Here is a 24,658-nt window from a genome sequence, read left to right on the forward strand (position 1 = left end):
GGAAATAAAAGTGACTAGCCAATGAATGAAAATAAGTACAGCATAAAAATCCAAACGGACAGCTGCTAATGCCAGATGCAGAAATTTTAGGGAATACATGTACATAATTTAAAACAGTACCATATCGTTTCCTCTTTCAGTAGGTAAGTAGACAGGTTATGTTGTGAAGAGTATTAACAGAAAGAGAGAAGCTCAGTAATAATAATAATGGAATATGAGAACACCCTTCCCCCAAAAACTTATAAATCTGCAACAGAAGGAAAGAAAAAAAAAGTCACAGGGTAGATTTACACACTAATTTTCCCCAACATTATATGAAGTTATACAGTAGTTAAATATAAGTGGTGATATTCACTGAGTGATGTACTTTAGTCTATTAATCAATTACTGTTTATAGAAGATTTAATTAAGAAAATTTTAACAGCAAATTACATAAAATTCCTAAACTTACACAAAAATTTCATCTCTGTCTAATATATTACTGAGATTTTCTTCTGACTGAAACACTTTATGAAGTCTGTGATTGTATACATCTGTAACAAGAAGCTAAACATAAAAAAAAAATAAAATAAAATTTCAGTTCACTGTGAATACAAAACTTACGAATTAGAAATTACATGTATTTACAATCAGTTTGACAAAAGCAATAAAAATATAATGCATACCTAAATCTTGCCATTTTAGAAAAATATTTTTGAAACCATATTTCGATCTCTGTAGTCAAATGAATACAAGATTCCCAACTGTATAAATTTAAATTTAGTGTGTAACTTTAGGGATTGGCACCAAATCTGGGCACCACTAGCTGGCCTACATACATGAGTGATGTGCAACAGCAGAGAATACATGGCAAACTATCTATGCTGCCCATCCAAGTATATCCAAGCTAGCAACAACAGAGAGTTATTCAGTTTCTTACATCATAGAGAGTTTCTTCAGCAAATTCCATTGGTGTAAGTTGGCACTAGAATGAATCACACTGCTATCACAAAAGAATATGACTTGGTAAACAACATCATTAGGACAGATGATCAGTGTATGGCAGATGATAATGCAATCATGGAGTTAAATTTAAGTCATGAAAGCCTACACCATCTTCCATCACGGGCCGCAGTACAGGAAGATCTGTGCAAAGTGAGTTCTTAAGTGATGAATAGAAATGTTCGCAAATGGGATTGTGTCTTCAGCACATATTTACAATATGAACAGGATGAAATGATTTCAAAGAATGCTCTATGGAAGTAGGACCTTCACAGAAGCATTAAGATAATATGGATGCATTGATACCAAGAGAGCAAAGGGGACCACATGACAGGAAAGTCATGTGGTCCCCTGAGTCCCGATTTATGGTTTTCAACACCGATGGAAGAGCACGCATATGGGGGAAATCACGAGGCACTAAAACCATACTGATGGGTACCGACAAAAAAAAAAAAAAAAAGGTTACTGGAGGAGGTGTAATAATGTTAGGCATGTTTTTGTGGTATACCCTTGATCCCTTGTCTACTCATGGGCACCACAAATGACAGAGCATGTCAGAATGCTGTTGCAAATCAGGTACACATGGTAATGCTGCATGTTAATCCCTATGGACAGGAGTATTTTCAAGATGGCAATGCAATCATCCACCATAAGGTTCAAGGAACACAAGAAAGATTTCAAGCACTTTCCTGGCTAACCCAATCTGCAGATCAAATCCCTTTTAGTATCTGTGGGATGAACTATAAAGGCTTGTTTATTAACAGTTTTACTCTACACAAATGGTCCTCTGCAAGAGTTTTATTATACACAAATGGTCCAATATCCCTTGACTTGCCACAATGTGTCAAAACAGTGATTAGAGTCCTGTATGATAATTAATAATACTAATGGTATTTGCCATACAGTACAAGGAAACCACAGGTTTCTGCAGCATTGGCAAAAAAAAAAAAAAGAAAGAAAGAAAAAAAAAAAAATACATAAGAAAAACTGTTAGACTCAATTACCTGTGAAGGCAACTTGTTCCAGCAATCAACAACTCACTAGCTAAAAGAAAAGCTACAATCAAATCAAAACCTCAACCCTGGAATTCTATTGGTCCACGCAGCTGACCTGTTACACGAAGAGAGACAACGATATGATGAGGACAACAGGCTAATATATTGGGGGGGGGGGGGGGGATGTTCGATTATTAACCTTGCTTCCTTAACCCTTGTGTGGGAATGCCTATTTCTCATTGGAATGAGTGCACTTTTGCATAAAGTATACCATGGTCATTGAAAAGCACACTATTCACATATTGTGTTGTATTCCTTCTTCAGCTTTTAGGATGGCACTCATCATACATATATTATATATTACATTATAAATATTACAAGGCTTCTCAGGTCGTACACCAGCAAAATGCTTGTAATAATTATCTATTTATAAAGATTGGCACATGGAATGCAAGAACAATGTCAAGGAAAGGGAAACTGAAAATGTGAAGTTGTTGTTGTTGTTATTTGGTTTTTTTTTTTTTTTTTTTTCAGGAGCATTAGCAACTAAGGCCATATTGCTCCTAGAATATGCGGTGGTCATTCCTTGACCTTTCCCATCCTCCGTATTTGGTGGTGACGGGCTCGAACCCCGGTCTAATCAAGAAGCATGTGCTACGCACTGCTGCTCCTTCCCACCTGGCTACGGAGGCGCCGAAAGTGTGAAGAGAGAAATGAAGAAAAATAGACTGAATATATTAGGTATAGCAGAGACTAGATGGAAAGTTGAGGGAGACTTTATAAGTGAAGATATAAGGGTAATATACAACGGAGGGAATGACAGCCAGTGAGGAGTAGCTATACCTATATAAAAATGCACAGAAAATACCATCAGAAATTATAGGAGGACTTGGAGAGGAGGCAAAGAAAGAATTATTCAGGATTTTCGGGAAAATCTATGAATGTGGAAGTTGGCCCAAAAACTTCCTAAAATCCACAATTATCCCATTAGAAAAGAAGAATAATAATAAGAAGAATGCAATAAATTGTAGCCTCAAGAAAGTTATGCAAGTCAGTGGCAGGATTATAGCTGTAAGATTAAAGGCAGAGCCAACAGACTTGTTGATTATGCAAGTCTATCTACCAACAAGCAGCCATACTGAGGACGAAGTAGATGAGGTATACGAACAGATAGAGGAAATAACAGAAGAAGAACCGGGTGCGTGACAGATACACGATCATTGTGATGGGAGATTGGAATGCTGTCCTTGGTGAAGGAAGAGAAGGAGAGAGAGAGAGAGGTTGGGGACTATGGATTTGGGACAAGGAATGAGAGGGGCAAGAAGATGTTAGAATTTTGCAAAAGAAGAGAGATGTTTACATCAAACACATGGTTCAGGAGAAAAGAAGATACATTTGGAGAAGATCAGGGGATGTTGACATGTACCAAATCGACTATATTTTAGTCAACAAAAGGTACAGGAATGCTGTGAAGAATTCGCATAGCTATCTGGATGCAGATGCAGATTCTGACCACAATTTGGTACGATGAAAATGAAAATTCAACTCAAGAGAATAAGGGGTTCAAGAAAAAGAAGGAAATGGAATTTAAATGTGCTGAAGACTACACTAGCTGGGGATTTCAGAGAGACAACTGACAGAGAGATAGTGGAGGGGGAGGAAATAGAAACCATGGATCACAGAAGAAATGGATAAAATGGGGAAGAGAAGAAAATGGAAGCACTAAAGTTCAGAAGAGGCAAATAGTGAACTTAGAAGGGCAGATGAAGCAAGAGAAAAGTGGTGGGAAGAACGGTGCAGAGAACTAGAGGAAATGGCAAAAAGAGGAAGAAGTGGTCTAATGTATAAAAAAGTCAAGAGCTTAATGAACAAGAAGAATAAGACTAGTGGAAAGATAAAAGACAAGAATGGAAAAATTCTTTAAGACAAAGAACACATACAGAGAAGATGGAAGGAATACACAGAAGAGCTATACGATAAAACAAATAAACCAAAAGTCTGGCCTGTAACAGCAGAAAATGAAGAAGAAACCTTAGGACCAAAATTAATAAGAGAAGAATTTGAAAAGGCAATGGCCTCATTAAAAAGAGGGAAGACTGGATGACATACCATCAGAAATTATAGTGGAACTTGGAGAGGAGGCAAAGAAAGAATTATTCAGGATTTTCGGGAAAATCTATGAATGTGGAATTTAAAGAAGATTAAGTGTTAACCAGTAAAACAATTTAATTACAAAGAGATACAGAATATCTTTGATTACAAATAGATACTGTAGCTTTCGAGACAAATCATGTCTCTTTTTCAACAGAATTTGAACTTAACGGATACAGTTATGCGTGTGAAGGCACGGTATTCAATCATTAAACTGGTGTTTATTGTTGCTGCACGGACATGTGCAGTTTTTCTCCAGCACTTGTCGAGGCATAAAACGGTTGTCTCTAAGATGGGGGTGTAGTCTCATGCCTTTGCAGCGGTTCATGGCTCTCGAATTGCTCAATATTGAGTGACGCTAACCAGAGGCGATGGCGAAACTGCCGGGTGGTCTATTATTTCATAGTCTCGCTTGGGATTGAGGTCGTGGTGGTTAGTCCAGAAGTGCTCTGCGATTGCGGACTGGTCGGTCTCAGCGAGGAGAATTGCTCTGTCGTGTTCTGCAAGGCGGTTTTGAAGGTGTCTCGAAATCTCTTCTATATAGCAGCTGTCACAATTTTTGCAGGTTATGTGGTATATTTCACTGCTGTGTAACAGAGGGGTGACAGGGGTCTTTACACTAGAAACCAGAGAACGTAAGCTTCTACCGGGCAACTGCACGCATTTTATGCGGTATTCTCTGAGGATTTTTGAGATCCGGCCTGACACGCCTGGATAGTAGGGAATGTAGGCAGTAGGTATACTGTCATGGGTCGGTGGTCTTGGGTGGACTGTGAGCTCCTGTGCTTGCAATAGGCACTTGTCTAGTACGTGCGTTGTGTAGCCACAATTGATTAAGTTTGTCTTCACTCGAGAAATCTCGCTGCACCTAGCTTCATCTGTGCTGGAATGGCTCCAAGCTCGGGAGAATAGAGTGCAGGCAGTGCTGTTGAGATGGCCGGATTTGTAGTTTGTGAACTGTCCGCACCACATAGGCTTACGGTATACTGAGGTCTCCAGATGTGGGCCCACGCGTTTTACTAGGACATCCAGGAATGGGAGAGATCCGTTAACCTCTAACTCTAGAGTGAACTGGATGAACACAGACAGGAAATTGAGATATTCCAGCAATGCTGTTTCAGAGCCACGTGGGATGATGGTGAAGATATCATCACCAACGTATCTGCACCATGTTGTAATAGGTACTGGTGGGTTCAGGAATATCTGTTCTTCCAATTCTTCCATGGCAATGTTGGCTACTACGGAACTAACAGGGGCGCCTATAGCAGTGCCACGTACTTGCTGGTATATGGAATCCTCAAAGGTAAAGATGCTGCTTGACAAGCACAGGTTGAGGGCGGTACAGATGTCATCAGTAGACAGTGATGTTCTGTTTGGAAGGTCTGAGTCATTGTTAAGGAGCCTTTTGGTGCAGTGTACGGCCTGTTGGACAGGGATTGATGTAAATAGCGACACTACATCAAATGATAATGACATAACAGCGTTGTCAGGAATTGAGAGCTCTTTAATAAGGCAAATGAATTCATCGCTGTTATTGACGGCGTGCGTGGTATTTCCTACAAGAGGTGAGAGGATACGTGCAATATACTTGAACAGTTCATATGTAGGTGCATTGCAGCAGGACACTATGGGTCTGAGAGGAACACCTGGCTTATGGAATTTTGGTAATCCATAAAACTGTGGCGGTGAAGCCCGTGGCATGAAGAAGTCGCCGAGTTGGAGCAGAGATTTTCTTTTCTTTAAACCATGCATGGACAAGTTTATTGACGCATGACTCCAGATGTTTTAAGACCTTAATGGGTGGATCTGTCACAGGTTCATATACGCTGTATATGAACTTTCTCTCGGTAGGAGAAAGAAATTAGACCGGTCAGCCTACCGAGAGAAAGCTCTTCCAGAGCTTTCTCTCGGTAGGCTGACCGGTCTAATACGACAGTCTGACGTCCCTTGTCAGCGGGAAGTACGATGATGGTGTTGTCCTTTCTTATAGAGGAAAGGGCGGCGTGTTGACGGTGGTTAAGGTTTGAGCAGGTGGGCCGTGTGCTAAAATGCATGCAGTTGCCTGGCAGAAGCTTACATTCTCTGGTTTCCAGTGTAAAGACCCCTGTCACCTCTTACGCAGCAGTGAAATATACCGCATAACCTGCAAAGACTGTGACAGCTGCTACATAGGAGAGACTTCGAGATATCTTCAAGACAGCCTTTCAGAACATGACAGAGCAATTTGCCTTGCTGAGACCGACCAGTCCGCAATCGCAGAGCACTTTTGGACTACCCACCACGACCTCAATCCCAAACGAGACTATGAAATAATAGACCACTCCCGGCACTTTCACTGGTTAGAGTCACTCAATATATTGAGCAATTCGAGAGCCATGAGACTACACCCCCATCTTAGAGACAACCATTTTATGCCTCGACAAGTGCTGGAGAAAACCTGCACATGTCCGTGCAGCAACAATAAACGCCAGTTTAATGATTGAATAACGTGCTTTCACACGACTCACTGCATGCATAACTGTAGTTCCTTAAATTCAAATTCTGTTGAAAAAGAGACACGATTTGTCTCGAAAGCTACAGTATCTATTTGTAATCAAAGATATTCTGTATCTATTTGTAATTAAATTGTTTTACTTTCACCATGGATCCCAGTACAACAGGCCCATTTGTCCTCAAATGTGGAAGTTGGCCCAAAGACTTTCTAAAATCCACAATTAACCCATTAGAAAAGAAGAAGAATGCAATAAATTGTACCAACTATAGAACAATCAGTGTTTAACTCCTCCCATTCCTCAAAAATATTACTAAAAATTTTATCAGAACACATTAAAGCAAAAGCGAAGGAGTGTGACTTCATAGAAGATCAGTTTGGATTCAGAGAAGGATGTGGGATCAGAGAGGCAATAGGAATATTAAGAACACTAGCAGAAAGAAGCATGGAAATAGGAAAAGATCTGGCAATCTGCTTTGTTGATCTCAAAAAGGCTTTTGACAGAGTGAATTAGGTTAAGTTGTGGAAGTCACAGAAAAAATTGGCCTAGATAAAAGAGATTTAAAACTAATTTGGGAACTTTACATGGGACAGACAACTGTGGTTCGGATTGATGGAGAGGAATCAGAAGTAGACATTGGTAGGGGTGTAAGGCAAGGATGTTCTATGACCCCTTTACCATTTAATATACAGGCATACCTCGAATAATGAATAGGATGTGTTCTACGAAATTACTTCGTTAAGCGAAACTTCGTTTTCAGAGGTAAAAATACTATGGCCAGAATAGGGATACGTTCCTACGTAAAGAAAATGAAAAGCTTTTTTTCCGAACAAAGAAAAGTTTTATTAAATAAACAGTCAACTTACATACAAAGTGAAATCACATTTTAAAATACGAGTCTAAAGTTGTTGTTTATGCTCTTTTTCTCTTTCATTTATCAATTGCCTATACAGAGTTATTGCATTTAACACTGATCGCTTAACAATAACACTTCTTCCTAAATCAGGATCATTTTCACTAAAAAAATTTAAAACGTTTTCAATGTCATTTAAGCACCTTTTTTTAAATCTTTGGTTGTTAACACTTTTTCGGCAGGAACTTCTTTAACTTCGTCTTCATTAACTTTGTCTTCGTTGCTAACAAGGTTTTCTAAATCTTCCACTAAAAAAACATCATCTTCTGCATTCAATAAATTTCTAACATCCTCTTCATCGACATTTTCAAAACCTATTGATTGAGCCATCTGGATAACTTCATTTCTAATTTCTTGGATGTTATTTTCTTCTTCTAGTACAACTTCTGGGCCAAACTTATTTTGCCATATTTTGCGCCAAACTCCATTTAAGCATTTCTTAGTGACTTCTTTCCAAGAACTATCAATGTTTTCAATTGCGTTTTTAATGGTGTAGTTTTTCCAAAAAGTTTTAACTGTCATTTCCTCTTTATCCTCTAGTTCAGTTAAACTGCTTAATGTTCGACGCAGATAATAAGCTTTAAATGATGCTATTACTCCCTGATCCAATGGTTGAATCAGGGAAGTTGTGTTTGCTGGAAGAAACACAACTTTGACAGGAATGCATGTGTCCAACGTGTTAAGATCAGTAGGATGTCCCGGAGCATTGTCTAACAACAAAAGAGCTTTTTCTTCAAAGTTGTTTTTTTTGACAATACCGTTTTACTTCAGGACAAAAGTGGTTAACAAACCAATCAGTAAATAACTCCTTGGTAACCCACGCTTCTCTATTTGCTTTCCATATTACAGGTAAATTCATTTTTATGTTACCTTTTAACGCCCTCGGATTTTCTGAATGGTAAACTAATAACAATTTTAATTTATAATTGCCAGAGGCATTTGATCCAAAGAGTAACGTTAAAAACGGTCTTTGGCTGCTTTGAACCCAGCAGCTGATTTTTCTTCAATAGAAATGAAGCTTTTTGTTGGTAGCCGTTTCCAGAACAAACCACTTTCGTCAACATTGAACACCAAATATGGAAAATTTTCACGTTCAATTATTTCCTTTAGTTTTTCTGGAAACTTATTTGCAGCTTCTCCTGTTAATTTTACACTATGAATCCTGGCCCGTTTTTTAAATTTCTCGAACCAACCACGAGAAGCCCCAAAGGTTTCCGTAATTTCTTCAGTTTGTTTAGATTTCAGGTGATTAAACTGGAATATTTTTTATGTTAAATGGGGCTTGAATTGCCGACTTCGTTATATCGAAGCTTCGTTATCAGAGGTAACGTTAACCGAGGTGTGCCTGTATATGCAGAAGCATTAATGAAAGAGTACAAAGAAGCAGAAAGCAGGTTTAAAAATAGGAGAGAAGATAAAGACAATAAGATTTGCAGATAACCAAGAATCCTTGGATATCTTGAACAGCATAGTAAAGGAGTATAATATGATTAACAGCAAGAAAACCAAGATAATGTTAATTTCAAAGTGGCCAGGAAGAAGAATCAATGTAACATTAGATGGAATAAGACTGGAACAGGTGGACAGATACAGATACTTGGAAAGTATAATGACAGAAAATGGGAAAAGCCTGGAGAAAATAAAAATAAGAATTGCAATGGACAAAGAGACATTTGGTAACAGAAAAGAACTATTGAGAAGAAATTTCAAGAAGGAATTAAGAAAGAAAATGGTGAAAACATTAATATAGACTGTTGTATTATATGGCTCAGAGACATGGACGCTGGAAAGAGAGGAGATCAGACAGCTAGAAGCTTTCGAGATGTAAGTGTGGAGGAGAATTGGAAAGGGTGAAATGGGTGGACAGAGTGAATAATAAGTATTGAGGAAAGTAGGAGAAGAGAGAACATTAGCAAAAGATGTGGAAGCCATTAACACTGACTGGATACTTTGAAGGGTTTTTGTTGAGGAAAAGATCAAAAATGCTACATTTGTGGCTAGGATTGCCTGATATTCTAGCTGGTAAATGAACAAGTTGTGTGGGGTCATTATTATCACAGAAGTCTCATAATCTTCACTAGATGAGTCTCGTAGACATTATGAGGCTTTTGTGATTAATAATCACAAAAGCTTACTAATAAAATGACACTATCTGGGGTTGTGAACATTTAGGGAAAGTAGACCGGAGAGGGTTGATTTTCAAAGAAAGGAAGTTAAAAAGTTCAGCGATTTGTAGAGTTGGAAGAATATGACAGGAGCAAGAGGTGAATTTTACAGAATAAGGAAAAGATATTTCTAAACCAATGGTTTCAAAACTACTGAGACCTACGGACCCCTTCAAAAATTAAAAAATGTTTGCAGACCCCCCCCCCCCAATATATGCATATGTTTCTGTGTGTGTGTGTGTGTGTATATATATATATATATATATATATGTATGAATACTGGGTTTTCTGAAAAGAAAATTCAGTTTTATATTTAAAACAACTTTATTCTTATTTTTACATAAATATATAATAATAACTTTAATTATCATCAATTTACTATACATAGAATGAATAATTTGAACCGTTCAGAGGGTCGTTTCGTGGACCCCAGTTTGGGAACCGCTGTTCTAAACCAAAGATGTAAAAAAGGTCTCTCACAAGGAATATCTGAGAGGACATATGCACTAGTTCCACATTTGAAAGAAAAAAAAAAAAAAAAAGGGTGGGGAGATGATGTCATAGTCCAAGCAATTAGGGCAACAAATAATTGAGATTCTATCAGAAATAGTAGTTTGGGCTTGGTAGATTGTAAGTAGAAATAGACTTCACTGAGACCACATTTACTTGAGAAAATGAATTAGTAAGTTTCTGGGAGGTTTACATAAATAAATTTCTATTAGTTGCATATTCAAGGTGCACTGGTCTAGAGTGGGAAAAAGTGAAATTTTTGGATACGGCATTTACAGAAAAAATATAACCAGCTCCTTGCCTTAGAATGACTCCAACAGTGCCCTTGCATACACACCAACTCCTTCCAATTATGAGCTGGCAGAGTATAGGCAATATCTATGTGATACTGTATCCTCCTATTGGTAAGTGAACAAGTGTTGTGTGGCAATAGGTTTAGGCCTGCTGCTGGTTAGTCTGGTGGACTATCCAGCATCTCTTCTGCATGACAGAAGAAATGAGGAGATGCCAGAAGATTAAACTTGAGTTTTCACCACTTCAAGCCGAATAAGCAAAAGTGGTGATATTTTATCTACCACCTAGTCTGGTGACAGAGAGGGTCACCCATTCCTTCATGTTATGTAGAGCCACACCTCCTCCACTCCTGCTTGCATTGATTCATATCTAGGAAGGTACCACTAGTATGCTAGACGCAGTGTTACGACCTTGCTCATCAAAATATACCCATGGTTACCCACGAGTTCCACCATTACGAAGAAGTAAGCGAAGGATCTAGTTATCGTGACCAGATTTCTCTGAAGTTCAGTTACAAGCAAGACCAGAATATCAGATTCATCAGCATTTTAGACTCACATTGTAACAGCTTGCTGCTCAGAAAGACAGAAGACTTCAGCATGAGAATTGATCTGCCACTACCGATTTTTTTTTAAAATTAAGTGCTGTACTATAAACTATACGGTTAATGTTAAGAAAAAATTTTAAAAACCTGCCAAATAGAAGGTAGATGCCACATGATCAACTGCATATCTGCATGGTAGCTCATATCTGCCAGTGTTCGTTAATAATTTGAGCTCCATCATCATGAAGTATGTACAAATTATAATTTTATTGCTTTGTTTCTTAATCTCCACTGTCTCTGTATTAAGTTAAGTCATGAGTTAAGTGCTATACAATTTTGTGGTCTAATCATTCCTGTTAAAAATACAGTTATTAGTTTTAACTAATAAGTTATTTATATATTACATAACACAGGATAGACAGGATTGGAAGGGAGGAGGGGTTATACTTTTAGTTAAGAAACACAAAATCTAAGGAAGTGCATCTAGTTGACATAGATGGTCAGTGCAATGTTGAGTCAGTTTGATGTGACATAAGCACTGCAAAGGCAAAATTGAGAGTAGGAATGAGTTATAAGCCTAATGACTCTGATGAGTACAATGAACAACTGTACAGAGAAATAAAGTGGGCCAGTAAATCAGATTACCTTATATAATGGGGGATTTAAACTTCTCAGATATTGACTGGAACATGTGGATTGGTCACTCACACAACTAGCAAGACTTTTGTAGTAGTAGTAGTAGTAGTGGCATTTGATGCAAGAAAGCATAGTGTATGAGCTTATGCAGAATCAGCCAAAAAAAAAAAAAAAAAAAAAAATCACACCATTCCCTCCAAATGCCTGTCCAGTTCCTCCTTAAATTTATTCAACCTATCAACTTCCACAACGACAGATGGAAGTTTGTTCCAGCAATTAACTACCCGCTGGCTAAAGACAAATTTCCGCACATGTATTCTACATCTGACCTTTCTTAATTTGAATTTTGCCCCCTTAGGTTCGTAATCTGAACAAGTGGAAGAGCCCATCAGAATTCAGCGTGCTCAACCCATTCAAGGCCTTATATACCTCAACCAGATCACTGCACAGGTGCCTAGTCTCCAGCCACTGCAATTTGCAGAACTTAAGCCTCTCTTGGTAAGAGGATCCCTTCATTCCCCTCACCATTTACTTGAGCGTGTACTTCTCTGTACACGCTCAAGTAAATCTACATCCTTCCTAAAATGAGGCCTCCAGACCGCAGTACTCAAGGCGTGGCCTGACCATTGCCTTATTGAATTGTGGATTTATTGAATGATTGTTTTCTATAGCAACACATTAGACGTTATTTGTTATTTGGTTATTTTAGGAGCATTAGCAACTAAGGCCATATTGCTCCGGGATATGCGGTGGTCATTCCCTGACCTTTCCGCATCCTTGTATTTGGTGGTGACGGGCTCGAACTCCAGTCTAATCAAGAAGCGTGTGCTATGCAGTGTTGCTGCTGCTGCTCCTTCCCACCTGGCTACGGAGGCGCCTACACATTAGACAGGCAACCAGAGACAGTAATACTCTTGATCTGGTTATCAGCAGTGATTATGCGTGCATTAAGAATTTGTGGATAAAGGAACTACTAGGTGGCAGTGATCACAGTGCACTCATATACCCAGGGGCTCACATCTGGTGAGTATGGGCTTGGCACACCTAGGGTCCTGAGCTGGATATCATCATTCTACTCTTTCTTGGTGATTCCCTTTTCTTTCTCTCTCTCTCTCAGGGTAACTCATGGAATTTTTTTTTTTTTATTTTGGCTGGTACAAATTAAGCCTCAGGCTTCCTTCCACCATGTAGCTAATAATAATAATAATAATGTGGGATTTACATAAAGATGTAATTACCATCAGGGGTAAAGGGAAGGGTGTTTTTGCTTTTGTAAAGGTGACTACAGTGGTCTCAGACAGTTTTTAAATGCTATACTGTGGGACTAACTGATGATGTTACCAACAGCAAATTCTAAATGGGAAGTAATCGTAGAAGCTACTAGGCTTTTCATACCGATTAAGAAATACTGTTCAGGTTTAGGCCTAAATGGGAACAGATGAACTAATGAGACTTGTGGCAGAGAAGAAAAATGCATGGGATGCATATAAATTATCAAGCAAAAGAGAAGCCTATGGTCGATATAACTAGTCTGTAATCGTCACAAAGGAGGTTAGGCAAGGGAAGGTTGATCACAAGAAATCTTTGGCAAAGGATGCTAAGAAATGGCAAGGACTTCTTTACTTATATAAACTCTAAAAGGAAGGGGATGAATCAGATTGGTCTACTTGATATTGATGGTTTGACTGTTGAAGATCCTGCTTAAATAGATGACAATCTGAATGAGTACTTTACATCCAAATTCACAGATCAGGATTTATTAAGGGAGGAGAATGGCAGAAGTTTATCAAACTGCAACAGGGAGCGTAATGATTCTGTAATAAAAACTGAGAGCAAAGTGGAGGTGGTTGTTGTTATTTGGGTTTTAGGAGCATTAGCAACTAAGGCCATATTGCTCCAGGGATATGCGGTGGTCATTCCCCGACCTTTCCGCATCCTCCGTATTTGGTAGTCACAGGCTCAAACCCAGGTCTAATCAAGAAGCGTGTGCTATGCACTGCTACCATGCCCACGGAGGCACCGCAAAGTGGAGGAGAAATGTTGAAGTTAAACAGAAGAAAGGCATGGGGTGGATGGGATCTATCCAATATATTAAAGGAAGCAGCAAAGGAAGTAAGCAAATCCTTAGCCATAATTATGAGAGCATCCTTGGATTCAGGAGATGTCCCCCACAGTCTGGAGATGTGCAAATGTATCCCCAATTCACAAAGAGGAATCTGACGGTGACACAAGTAATTACAGACCAGTTAAACTTCTGTTCCAGGGAAATAATGCAGTCACTGGTTAAAGAAGCATTGCAGGATCATCTAGACAAGGTGAGTAATAATTCAGACAAATCATGGGTTTGTTAAGGGAAAGTCATATTTTACAAATGATTTGATACTATGATGTGATTACAAAAGAACTGGAGGCAAAAAATATTAATTTTGATATATAATTGGATTTCAGGAAAGCTTTTGAAACTGTCCCACATTTGACATTTGTACAGTAATCTTCCATGTGGAACAGTGTTCCACATGGAAGATTACTGTACAAATTGGAGCAGTATGGTATTAAGATCAAGTTGCTACAATGGATAAAAGGGTGGTTAAGTGGGAGAAGACAGAGTGGTAATCAATGGACTGGGTTCGGTGTTGGGTCCATTGTTGTTTTGTATATTTATCAATGATACCGATGAAGGTATACCAGGCTTAAATCCAAGTTTGCAGATGATAAAAAGGTTGGCAGGGTTGTTAATGACAGTAATGGCAATGTGCTACTAAAAGAGGATCTAGAAAAGTTGGACAGATGGGCTGAGAAGTGGCATTTGAAGTTTAACGTTGACAAACGCAAAGTATTGCATATGGGTAGAAGTAACTCCAGAGAAACATACCAACTGTGTGGTTCTACACTTAGGGTGGTAGAAATTGAAAAAGACCTGAGAGTAATTGTGCAGTCAGATATGAAATTTTCTGAGCAGTGCAGACAGGCAGCCTCAGCAGGTCATGGAGTATTGTCAATGATATACAGTAATGTTGCTAGTAAGGAAAAGGAGGCGATTATCCCTTTTGTATAAGGCAATGGTCAGGCCATGCCTTGAGTACTGCATACAGATATGGAGGCTTCATTTTAGGAAGGATGTAGAGTTGCTTGAGCAAGTGCAGAGAAGGGCTACAAGATTGGTGAGGGGAACGAATTTGGTCTTACCAAGAAAGGCTTAAGTTTTGCAAATTGCAGCATGTGGAGACTAGGCACCTTCAAGGTGATCTTGATTTAGGTGTATTAGGGTTTGAAAGGGTTGAACAGGCTCAATTCTGGTGGGATTCTTCCTCTTTCTCATACTTTCAAACCTCATGGGGCATAAATTCAAATTGAGGAAATACAGTTATAGAATAGATGTGGAAAAATTTGCCTTTAGCCAGTGGGTGGGTAGTTGATTGTTGGAACAAACTTCCATCTCTCTCTTTGTGGAAGTTGATAGCTTAAATAAATTCAAAGAGGAGCTGGACAAACATTAAGAGGGTATGGATGTCTGAAATGGGGGGGGGGGTGATGCTATATATGCTTGCTTTCATGCCTCTTCTACTACTACTACTACTACTCTTAAATAAATCTGTATGTAACTATAACTGTATTGTAAACAAAAATGCTTATAAAACATTAATATAAAGAAGTAAATGTATGGGAAGAAAAGTTCAATAATCTAACATATATCCTAGCCTTGATATATTATTCTCTACGTTACAACAATTGAAATATGCATTTATCTTACATAAATGCATATTTCAATATTTCTAGTTATCAAATTCGCTAATAACATTAGCGAATCCGAAAAAAATGTAAATGTTGGGTCCACTGTTGTTTTGTATATTTATCAACGATATTGATGAAGGTATAACAGGCTTAATGTCGAAGTTTGCAGATGATACAAAGGTTGGCAGGGTTGTTAATGACAGCAATGGCAGTGTGCTACTGCAACAGGATCTAGATAATTTGGGTAGATGGGCTAAGAAGTGGAAACTGAAATTCAACCTTGACAAATGCAAAGTACTGCATATGGGTAGAAGTAACCCTAGAGAAACGTACCAACTGTGTGGTACTACACTTAAGGTGGTAGAAAATGAAAAAGACCTGGGAGTAATTGTGCAGTCAGATATGAAGTTTTCTGAGCAATGCAGACAGGCTGGCAGGGCAGGTCATGGGGTTTTGTCAATGATATATAATAATTTTGCTAGCAGGGAGAAGGAGGTGATTGTCCCTCTGTATAAATGGTCAGGCCACGACTTGAGTACTGCGTACAGGTCTGGAGGCCTCATTTTAGGAAGGATGTAGATTTACTTGAGCGTGGACAGAGAAGGGCAACAAGATTGGTGAGGGGAATGAAGGGACCCTCTTACCAAGAGAGGCTTAAGTTCTGCAAATTGCAGTGGCTGGAGACGAGGCACCTGCACGGTGATCTGATTGAGGTGTATTAGGCCTTGAATGGGTTGAGCACGCTGAATTCTGATGGGATCCTTCCATTTGTTCAGATTACGAACCTAAGGGGGCAAAATTCAAATTAAGAAAGGTCAGATGTAGAATACATGTGCGGAAATTTGCCTTTAGCCAGCGGGTAGTTAATTGCCGGAACAAACTTCCATCTGTCGTTGTGCAAGTTGATAGGTTGAATGAATTTAAGGAGGAACTGGACGGGTATTTGGAGGGAATGGTGTGATTTTTTTTTTTTTGGCTGATGCTGCATAAGCTCATACACTTGCTTTCTTGCATCACATGCCACTACTACTACTATAAGACATTAATTACATTAATTGCATCACTCCAGAAATTACCTGTTACCTGAAGCGTGATCAATAGTATAACATTAATCTTTTAATGAATTAAACGACAAAATTGATTCAATATGTAAATAAAAAATTAAACAAAAAAAGAATTAACTTACATGATCAGGAAGAATGTTTGTTAATTTACTGACAGCTTCACAGAGATCTTGGACTGTTCCCATTTTAGGAACCGTTACTTTCATCTTTAAGTATATTAAAAAAATAAAAATTTAAATAAAAATTCTTAACTAAGAGAATTTTTCATATACACAAACATCCATACAAAATAAAAAATGTAAATTTAATAAATGGTAAATAGAGATAACCAACATTTATCTCTATAGATCAATAAAATAAGATAAATAAATAAGACAAATAAAGATAACCAATACATTTTTTTAACCTAAAATATTAGCAGCATTTACTTTAAAAATATATAAAACTAAATGCTATATTTCTGATCTCTCTTTTTACTAAGTACTGAGGCTCCCCCCTCCAATAGTTTAAAATCCCATAGTATTGAAACTGGAATGGTAAATTTATTTGCAGTTTTATTTGGATTCCCACAATTAATTTACCATACAGACTGGTCAAGATATTTAATGATATTTCATCAGTTGATTTAGAATATACATAACCAAAAACAGTTTTCATGGTTAAGGGTGGACATGGTCCACCCCCCTCAACCACGTGCAGTTAAAAATATTTGTTTTGAAGACTCTTGTTGAAAGACATCTTCCAGCACTGCACTAATGTAATCATTACGCCTGTAACTAATCATTATGCTATCGGTTTGTTTTAATTGGCTTTCTGTTATGAAGTTCAAATAAATATGATCACGTACGATGAGCAGGAAGGCTCCAGACTTTGGATGTGTAATTCAGTGTAAGCATCTTTCTGCTAATATGCTAAGGTGATTGATTTGTACCTATATAAAATCTGTGAACTGAGGAGGCTCTTAAGACTTCTAGCCCTATCCCAAGAGAACTGTTATGGATGAGTTCAAAGTGCATTAAATCACATTTCCTAGCTGAGTACCATAATCCAAGTGTGACTGAATAAGGATCTGATAAAAATGTAGCAAAGTACAGCAATCTGTTCCCCATGTCATTGTTATTATTTGTTATTTGTTTTTTTTAGGGTCATTAGCAACTAAGGCCATATTGCTCTGGGGATATGCAGTGGTCATTCACTGACCTTTCCACATCCTCCGTATTTGGTGGTCACGGGTTCGAACCCCGGTCTAATCAAGAAGCATGTGCTACACACTGCCGCTCCTGCCCACCTGGCATCCCCATGTCGGAGATGCAATTACATTCAGCAAAGTTTATATTCTTCAGAGAAAAAGTAATCAGCATATAATACACAAAAAAGTTTCTATATATCCATTATATGCTGCTTGCAGTTAACTCTGGGATTAAGAATTATTCCTTGGAATCAAATTTGATTTGTTAATAATATCATAATATTATTTTGCTTCATAACACTGAAGTAGTGTCTTTAATCAAACTTTTGACACACAGTTCACATTTTATTTAGCAGGTGCTCCTGTTATTGACAAACTGGCATCCATTTGGATACATGCTTTTCAATTTGCATCAACAGGACTAAAGGGAGTTTTAATTTCTAAAATTAATTTAAAATGTATGTTTTTAATATATATAAAATGAATTTTTCATGATTTCGGTCAAAAAGATTTAAAATAAAGGTGACATTGTAAAACTGAACAATTTTGGTTTTTTTTTTTTCAAATGCATACATGCATAACTGAAGTGAACTCACGTGTACAGAGGAACCTCGGTCCATGTAACTGGTAAAGGATTAATACTAATAACTTCACTAATACTTTTTAGTCCATTTTCCCAGTATTGTTAATATGAACACATTTATTCACCAAATTTCTCACAGCCCAATTTAATAAATCTGATAGCAACTGGTGATGAAACATATATGGTATATCTCACCCTTATCAACTGCTATGACCATAGAGTAGTCATTGAATGCAGTTACAGTTAGCGTATCTGGAAGCTTCATGCTACAAGTGCTCAGTTTTCCCATATGAGGATGAATAAGTGCATTTACAAAACCTACCAAATCAGATTTTATCTGATGATTAGCAGTAAAGTCAAATGATGCACGGAAGCAAATTTTTTCTGCATCAGCCAAAAATAAAGAAATAAAATAATAATTCAAATTCTGCTTTACATTTAGTCATATTCACTGCCTCTGCCATGTTAGGAGGGAAATTATTCCAATGTTTGAAAACTTGTTGCCCATGGGTTGACTTCACGAGATCAATCTTATGCATGCTATTCCCTGAGATTTTATACTTGTATGTTACACGAGGGTGAACAGACCTTCCTCATTCATTTTATTTAATCCCTTCAGTGCCTTATACAACTCAATTAGATCTCCCCCTAGCCCTTTATGTCTAGTTATCAAGCTTTGCAGTCCATACCTTCTAAGCCATTCTTCTTATGTCCATTGCACACATCACCAATCAATCCGGTCACTCTTCTCTGAACCTTCTCCAAATGTCTTTTTTTCAGGTGTGTCCCCCAGACCTGAATATAATATTCTAAATGTGGCCTAACCATTGCCTTATAAAGAGAGATAATAATCTCTCTTTATAAGGCAATGTCCTCCCAAGGGTCCTATAAATCATGGACAAGGGTCCTGTGCCTTCCTAGCCATGTGTTTATCCTGCATGGAAAATTTCACATCAGATTGGCTCATAACACCTGTCTTTCTTCACCCCAACCCCCATCTCGAACCACTTTTAGCTCCTCTTCACCCAGCTTATACATGACTCCAGGATTTCTGTTCCCCAAATGTATAACCTTACATTTAGAAGCATTCAATTTTAGTTGCCATTTCCTGTACCATATAAGTAACATCCAAGTCATTCCTGAAGCAATATGGCCTGGCTCAGATGGCTAACCACCTTTCTTATCTTTAAATCATCAGCCAACTTTGACAGATTACTGTGGAAACCCTCATCAATATCATTTATAAAAATTAGAAACAGAAGAGGACCCAACATTGATCTCTTTAGGACCCTACCTGTTACACTGGTCCACCCTGAAGACTGACCATTTATGACACACTTTGTCCTCCTCTTTTAGACAACATACAATCTAGCGTGTGATCTTACCAATGACTCCCTCCATTTTATTTGGCAGCCTTCCATAAGAGCCCATATCAAAAGCTTTACTAAACTTTGTATATAAAATATCAAAATTGTTACCCGCATTAACTGCTTGATGACTACATCATAGAAATTTACCAGTTGGCCATGCATGACTTCCCCTTAATGAACCCAATGCTGGGATCTATTCAAGATTCCATTCTTGTCCAGATGATCCTCCTTTACCACAGAATCCACAATCTTCTTTACCACAGAAATCAAACTCAATGGCCTACAGTTACTTATCTCTTCTTTGGCACCAACTTTGTGGATTGGGGAGACATTACCACTTCTTCAGTACAAGGGAATCTTCCTGGAATTCAAGGATGCTCTCATTAACATTCCCAATGTTTGATACACTCATATGCAGCCTTTTTAATTACAAATGAATGTGCCTGGAGCCTTACCTTCCTATAATCTTAGTAGCTTTTCTAGGAAACACTTGACTGAGATCATTATATCATTTATTTTACAGCATATATTCTATAGGGAAATGTTCTGGTGGCTTAAGGGTTTCGAGCTTGCTTTCAACTGTAAATATTGATGAGAAGTATCTGTTAAACTCGTCTACTGGGCTTTCTATGAACCTTGCACTGAACCCAATTGAGGGCCCTATTGGATTTACTCTCTTCTTTCTCGTGTTCAAATATGAGAACTCCCTATCGCTGTTCTTAGTTATCTTTGCTGGTGTTTTCTCATAATTAGTTTTTGCCTGCTTCAATCCAGTGGTAGCTTGTTTACACATTCTCTTATAATGTTCATACAAACTGGATCACATGATTATCTGTAACTGTCCCATTCTTGTTTTTTCTTTTCTTTTTGCTCAAACAAATTCTTAATCTCTCCTATTATCCATTTTAGTTACATTTATGGAATTTGACCACTAGTATGAATACATTTGTGGCTTCAAGGATAATCCCCAAACATTTCCCTAAAGAATATTTGTATCCAACACCCCATACAATAGTTATTCCCAGTTAACTGAGCCCAAGAAATATGACATTATATTACAGTTACCTATCTTGAAATGAATGCCTTTACCTCTGATTATATAGGCTTCTCTAGATACAATTCGTTTTAGAGCATTGTGGTCACTCAGTGTCTGCCAATGGTCCCTCCACTTTCAAGTTTTTTTATACTGATAGGCTCTTTACTGAGAACTATATCTACGATATTAGAAGCCCTTGTACTCTCTGACATGCTGGGATAAGTAACAACCATCGAGTTTCTTCAACAACCTGTTACCATTTCCATATATTCCAGTCTATAAGAAGTCGGTTGTCCCCCAGACTAGGAGGACATTGCCTTATAAAGAGAGAGAGATTATTATCTCTCTTTATAAGGCAATGGTTAGGCCACATTTAGAATATTATATTCAGGTCTGGGGGCCACACCTGAAATGAAGTTGCCCGTAACGAGATAGTTATACTGACTAGGCCAATTAAATTGCCTAGAGAGATTTTTTTTTGTCATACTCGTTGGAATCATTTGGGCGGCTATAACATACCCCCACTATCACTTCCCATTACTGCAAGTCATACTGACTATCTCAACACTTGCCTTACCTTGATCATCAGGCTCATGGAAGATTCTTGTTGCCTCCACACAGTTTTTGATTAGAAGCAGCACCTCCCCACCCCTCTGTCCTTCCCTATCCCTTCTGAACACACACACAGTACTCACCGAAACAGAATTCATCATCTAGTATCTCTAAGTGGCACCAATGCTCAGTAAGCCCAACGACATCAGCATTACTTAGATTTGTTTTATATTTAAAATACTCCTGACATTATTGTATGGACAAATTAAGTTTTTTTACTTTGTTGCCTTTGATAACCCTGATGCACCACCCTTAAAAGCTTACTGATGGAATTTTCTTCTATTACACTTTCCCATTCTGTGTTTAAGGACACAAGTGCTCTCAGAGAGAGAGAGAGAGAGAGAGAGAGAGAGGGAGACTTGTCTCACCACTGACCTGAACTGATCTTGTGCTGACATTGCTAACCTCATGATACATCCTCAATGCCATTACCAGAAACTTTAGCACCTCCTCTGTTTAAGTGAATACCACCTTTACAAAATAAATTCCATCTACTAAGGCCAGCCATACTCAAAAAATCCCCTGACCCCTGCTCCCATAAGCCTTGTAAAGTCTCTCAAACCTATAATTAATCTACAAAGCTTTCTTAATAAAATCCCTCCTGTTGTGTCTGGACAGGACTGAAGACAAGAACATTTTGTCTTACCTTGAAATACTCTTTCAAAATGGCCTTATATTAAATAAGCAATTCATCAATTTTTTTTTTTTTTCTGTTTATGCTTTAAATCAGTGGATCCCAAACTACTGAGATCTACGGATCCTTTCAAAAATCAAAAACGTTTGCAGACCCATATATATATGGGTCCGCAATTTTCCATGCATAGAAAGAATAATTTGGCTAGTTCCAGAGACCCCCCTCACCCTCCCGGAACTGGTCTATGGACCCCAGTTTAGAAAACACTGCTTTAAATCATTAGTCCCCACCATTCATCCACTAGTCCCATTACAAGCTGATAAACTGTTACATCATAAATTTTTGTTCCCATTTCTATGCCATTTGTCTTTCTTACAAAATATATTCCCTGTCTCCCTAACAATTCAGTCATCAACTAAAAGACTACATCCTGCGGAATCAAAGCATTCTAAACCAGTTGATCCATTTCTGGGGCTAGATTCGAAAGCACATCGCTGAAATATCAGCCACTTGAGCCTCTGACAAGCAGGCTGAATTTGCTCTAGGGCATCAACTTGCTCCCTCAGTGATTCAATTACACTTGACAATATGTTGAGTTTCGAACTTTGTTCGCCACACTCTTGGCATCTTGCGCAAAGAAATGTTTCTCCATCTCCAGGTGGTGAAAACTCATTTCTCCACATAGTGAAAGCTCAGCATACATACACCAAAAAGTGAAGCAAAAAGGCTGTAATCCACAGTAGAATCACTGCTGGCAATTCAGCCATCAGTTTGCCATCATTTGTTGTGATATGACTAACTAGTCTAGGTGAATTCATAATTTCTTCTGATTAAATTTAACATTACAAAAAATCTTATTATGAATCCAGAAACTATACATTTTTTATACTTTAGATCATCTAAAACTGACTATTACTATTAACAAAAATGACAATTTACTATTCTCAAGTTAAAGTTCCTGCCTAAATATCGATAACAAATGCTATACCGAATATTAAGTTATAACTTCTATATCCTTAGCTAAATACAAAAATAAGCTAACTTATGTGACTAGAGCAATTCAACCGATTCATTAATTATAATTTTTGTACCTAAGTAAAAAAAAATATATAATTAAATAATAAACAATAATCCTCAAAATTCTTTCAAAAACCAACCTCTTAGCTTCCGAAATTTGCAACCACACGATATAAATCCCCATTCCCAGAATTAAAATTAATTTCAATTTTTTATATTGCCATTAATTATAGCCTGTTAATTAATTGTCCCTTAAAATTAATTAACAGGCTATAATTAATGAGTTTCATAAAATTAGCAAGTTTTATAAAATTAGTTTCATAAAATTGAAAGTTTCATAAAATTAGCAAGTTTCCCTTGAGTTTCATAAAATTAGCAAGAGCCTCTTTTTAAGTTACTTACCTCTGTTCTGTCCACCATTATATCCTAAATCCTTTTATGTGTTTGCACCATCATAAAGAAAAAAGAAAAAAGTAAAAACAACACAGGCAGAGGTATGTGTTAAATACAGTTAAGATGTGTATGACGATAATACTGACAATGATTGAAGTGAGTTACTTAAAAAGGAACTCTTGCTATCTTTAATATTTAATTTTTTATGCATTTTGAATAAATTAGCATTAGTTTGTTGTTTGATTATTTGGTTTTTAGGAGCATTAGCGAATAAGGCCATATTGCTCCGGGATATGCAGTGGTCATTCCCTGACCTTTCTGCATCCTCCATATTTGGTGGTGACAGGCTCGAACCCCGGTCTAATCAAGAAGTGAGTGCTACGCACTGCTGCTCCTTGCCACCTGGCTATGGAGGCGCCTAAATTAGCATTAGTAGAGGCATATGACACAAGAAAGCAAACTTATACAGCATTAGCCGAAGGAAAAAAAAAAACCTTCCCGTTTCACCCATCCAATCACTCCAAAAGTCTGTCTAGGTGAGTGAGCTTTGAATTTATTTAAGCTGTCAACTTCCACAATGTCAGATGGAAGTTTGTCCCAGCAATCAACCACATGTTGGCTAAAGGCAAACTTCTGAACATCTATTCTACAACTGTCTTTCCTCAATTTGAATCTATGCCCCCTCAAACCATTCAAGGCCTTATACACCTCAATCAATCACCTGGCAGGTGCCTAGTCTCCAGATGCTGCAACTTGTAAAACTAAGCCTCTCTTGGTAAGAGCACCCCATTGTTCCTCTCACCAACCTTGTTGACTTTCTCTGTACTCGTTCTAGCAACTCTACATCCTTCCTAAAATGAGGTCTCCAGACCTGTACGCAGTACTCAAGGTGTGGCCTGACTTGCCTTATACAATGGGATAATCACCTCCTTAAGTTTTTTTTTTTGTTAGTTTTTGGTGCATCGGCTTCTGTGGCCATATTGCTCCTGCCAAAGTTTTTGCATTTTCTATTCTGATCCAAGCCCGAGGCGGAATTCGAACCCACGACCTTTGGGTTGCCAGGCACGCACCTTACCCACCCGGCTAGCCCGGTCGGCACCTCCTTATGTCTGATAGCAAAATTCCTATATATAACTGACAAGACCCCACGAGCTACTCTTGCAGCATGTCTACACTGCTCAGAAAACTTCATATCTGACTGCACAATTAACCCCAGGTCTTTTCATTTTCCACTACCCTGAGTGTGTGTGGGGGGGGGGGTATCGCTGGTGGCTCCTAGGCATTTGTCCATCTCCACCTTGTTTTTCTGTGGTGGTGCAGAACATCTGCAAAGTGGGCCCAAAAAAG

The 24,658-nt window shown here is 38.1% G+C and overlaps 1 protein-coding gene across 2 annotated transcripts in view; it reads right to left on the reverse strand.

Moving 5' to 3' along the window:
- Positions 1-24,658, reverse strand: part of LOC150086864 (ubiquitin carboxyl-terminal hydrolase 4-like) — a 475,539-nt gene that overhangs the window by 234,743 nt on the left and 216,138 nt on the right. For both annotated transcript variants that reach the window (XM_090372782.1, XM_090372781.1), the window contains 2 exons: positions 16,600-16,683; positions 452-546 (listed from right to left, as the gene is read on the reverse strand). In XM_090372782.1, the coding sequence (XP_090228908.1) occupies positions 452-546; positions 16,600-16,683 (179 nt within the window). The remainder of the gene's footprint in view (positions 1-451; positions 547-16,599; positions 16,684-24,658) is intronic.

This window comes from Mastigoproctus giganteus, chromosome 4 (genome assembly GCF_048544385.1).
Source record: "Mastigoproctus giganteus isolate SK-2022 chromosome 4, ASM4854438v1, whole genome shotgun sequence".
NCBI lineage: Eukaryota > Metazoa > Arthropoda > Arachnida > Uropygi > Thelyphonidae > Mastigoproctus > Mastigoproctus giganteus.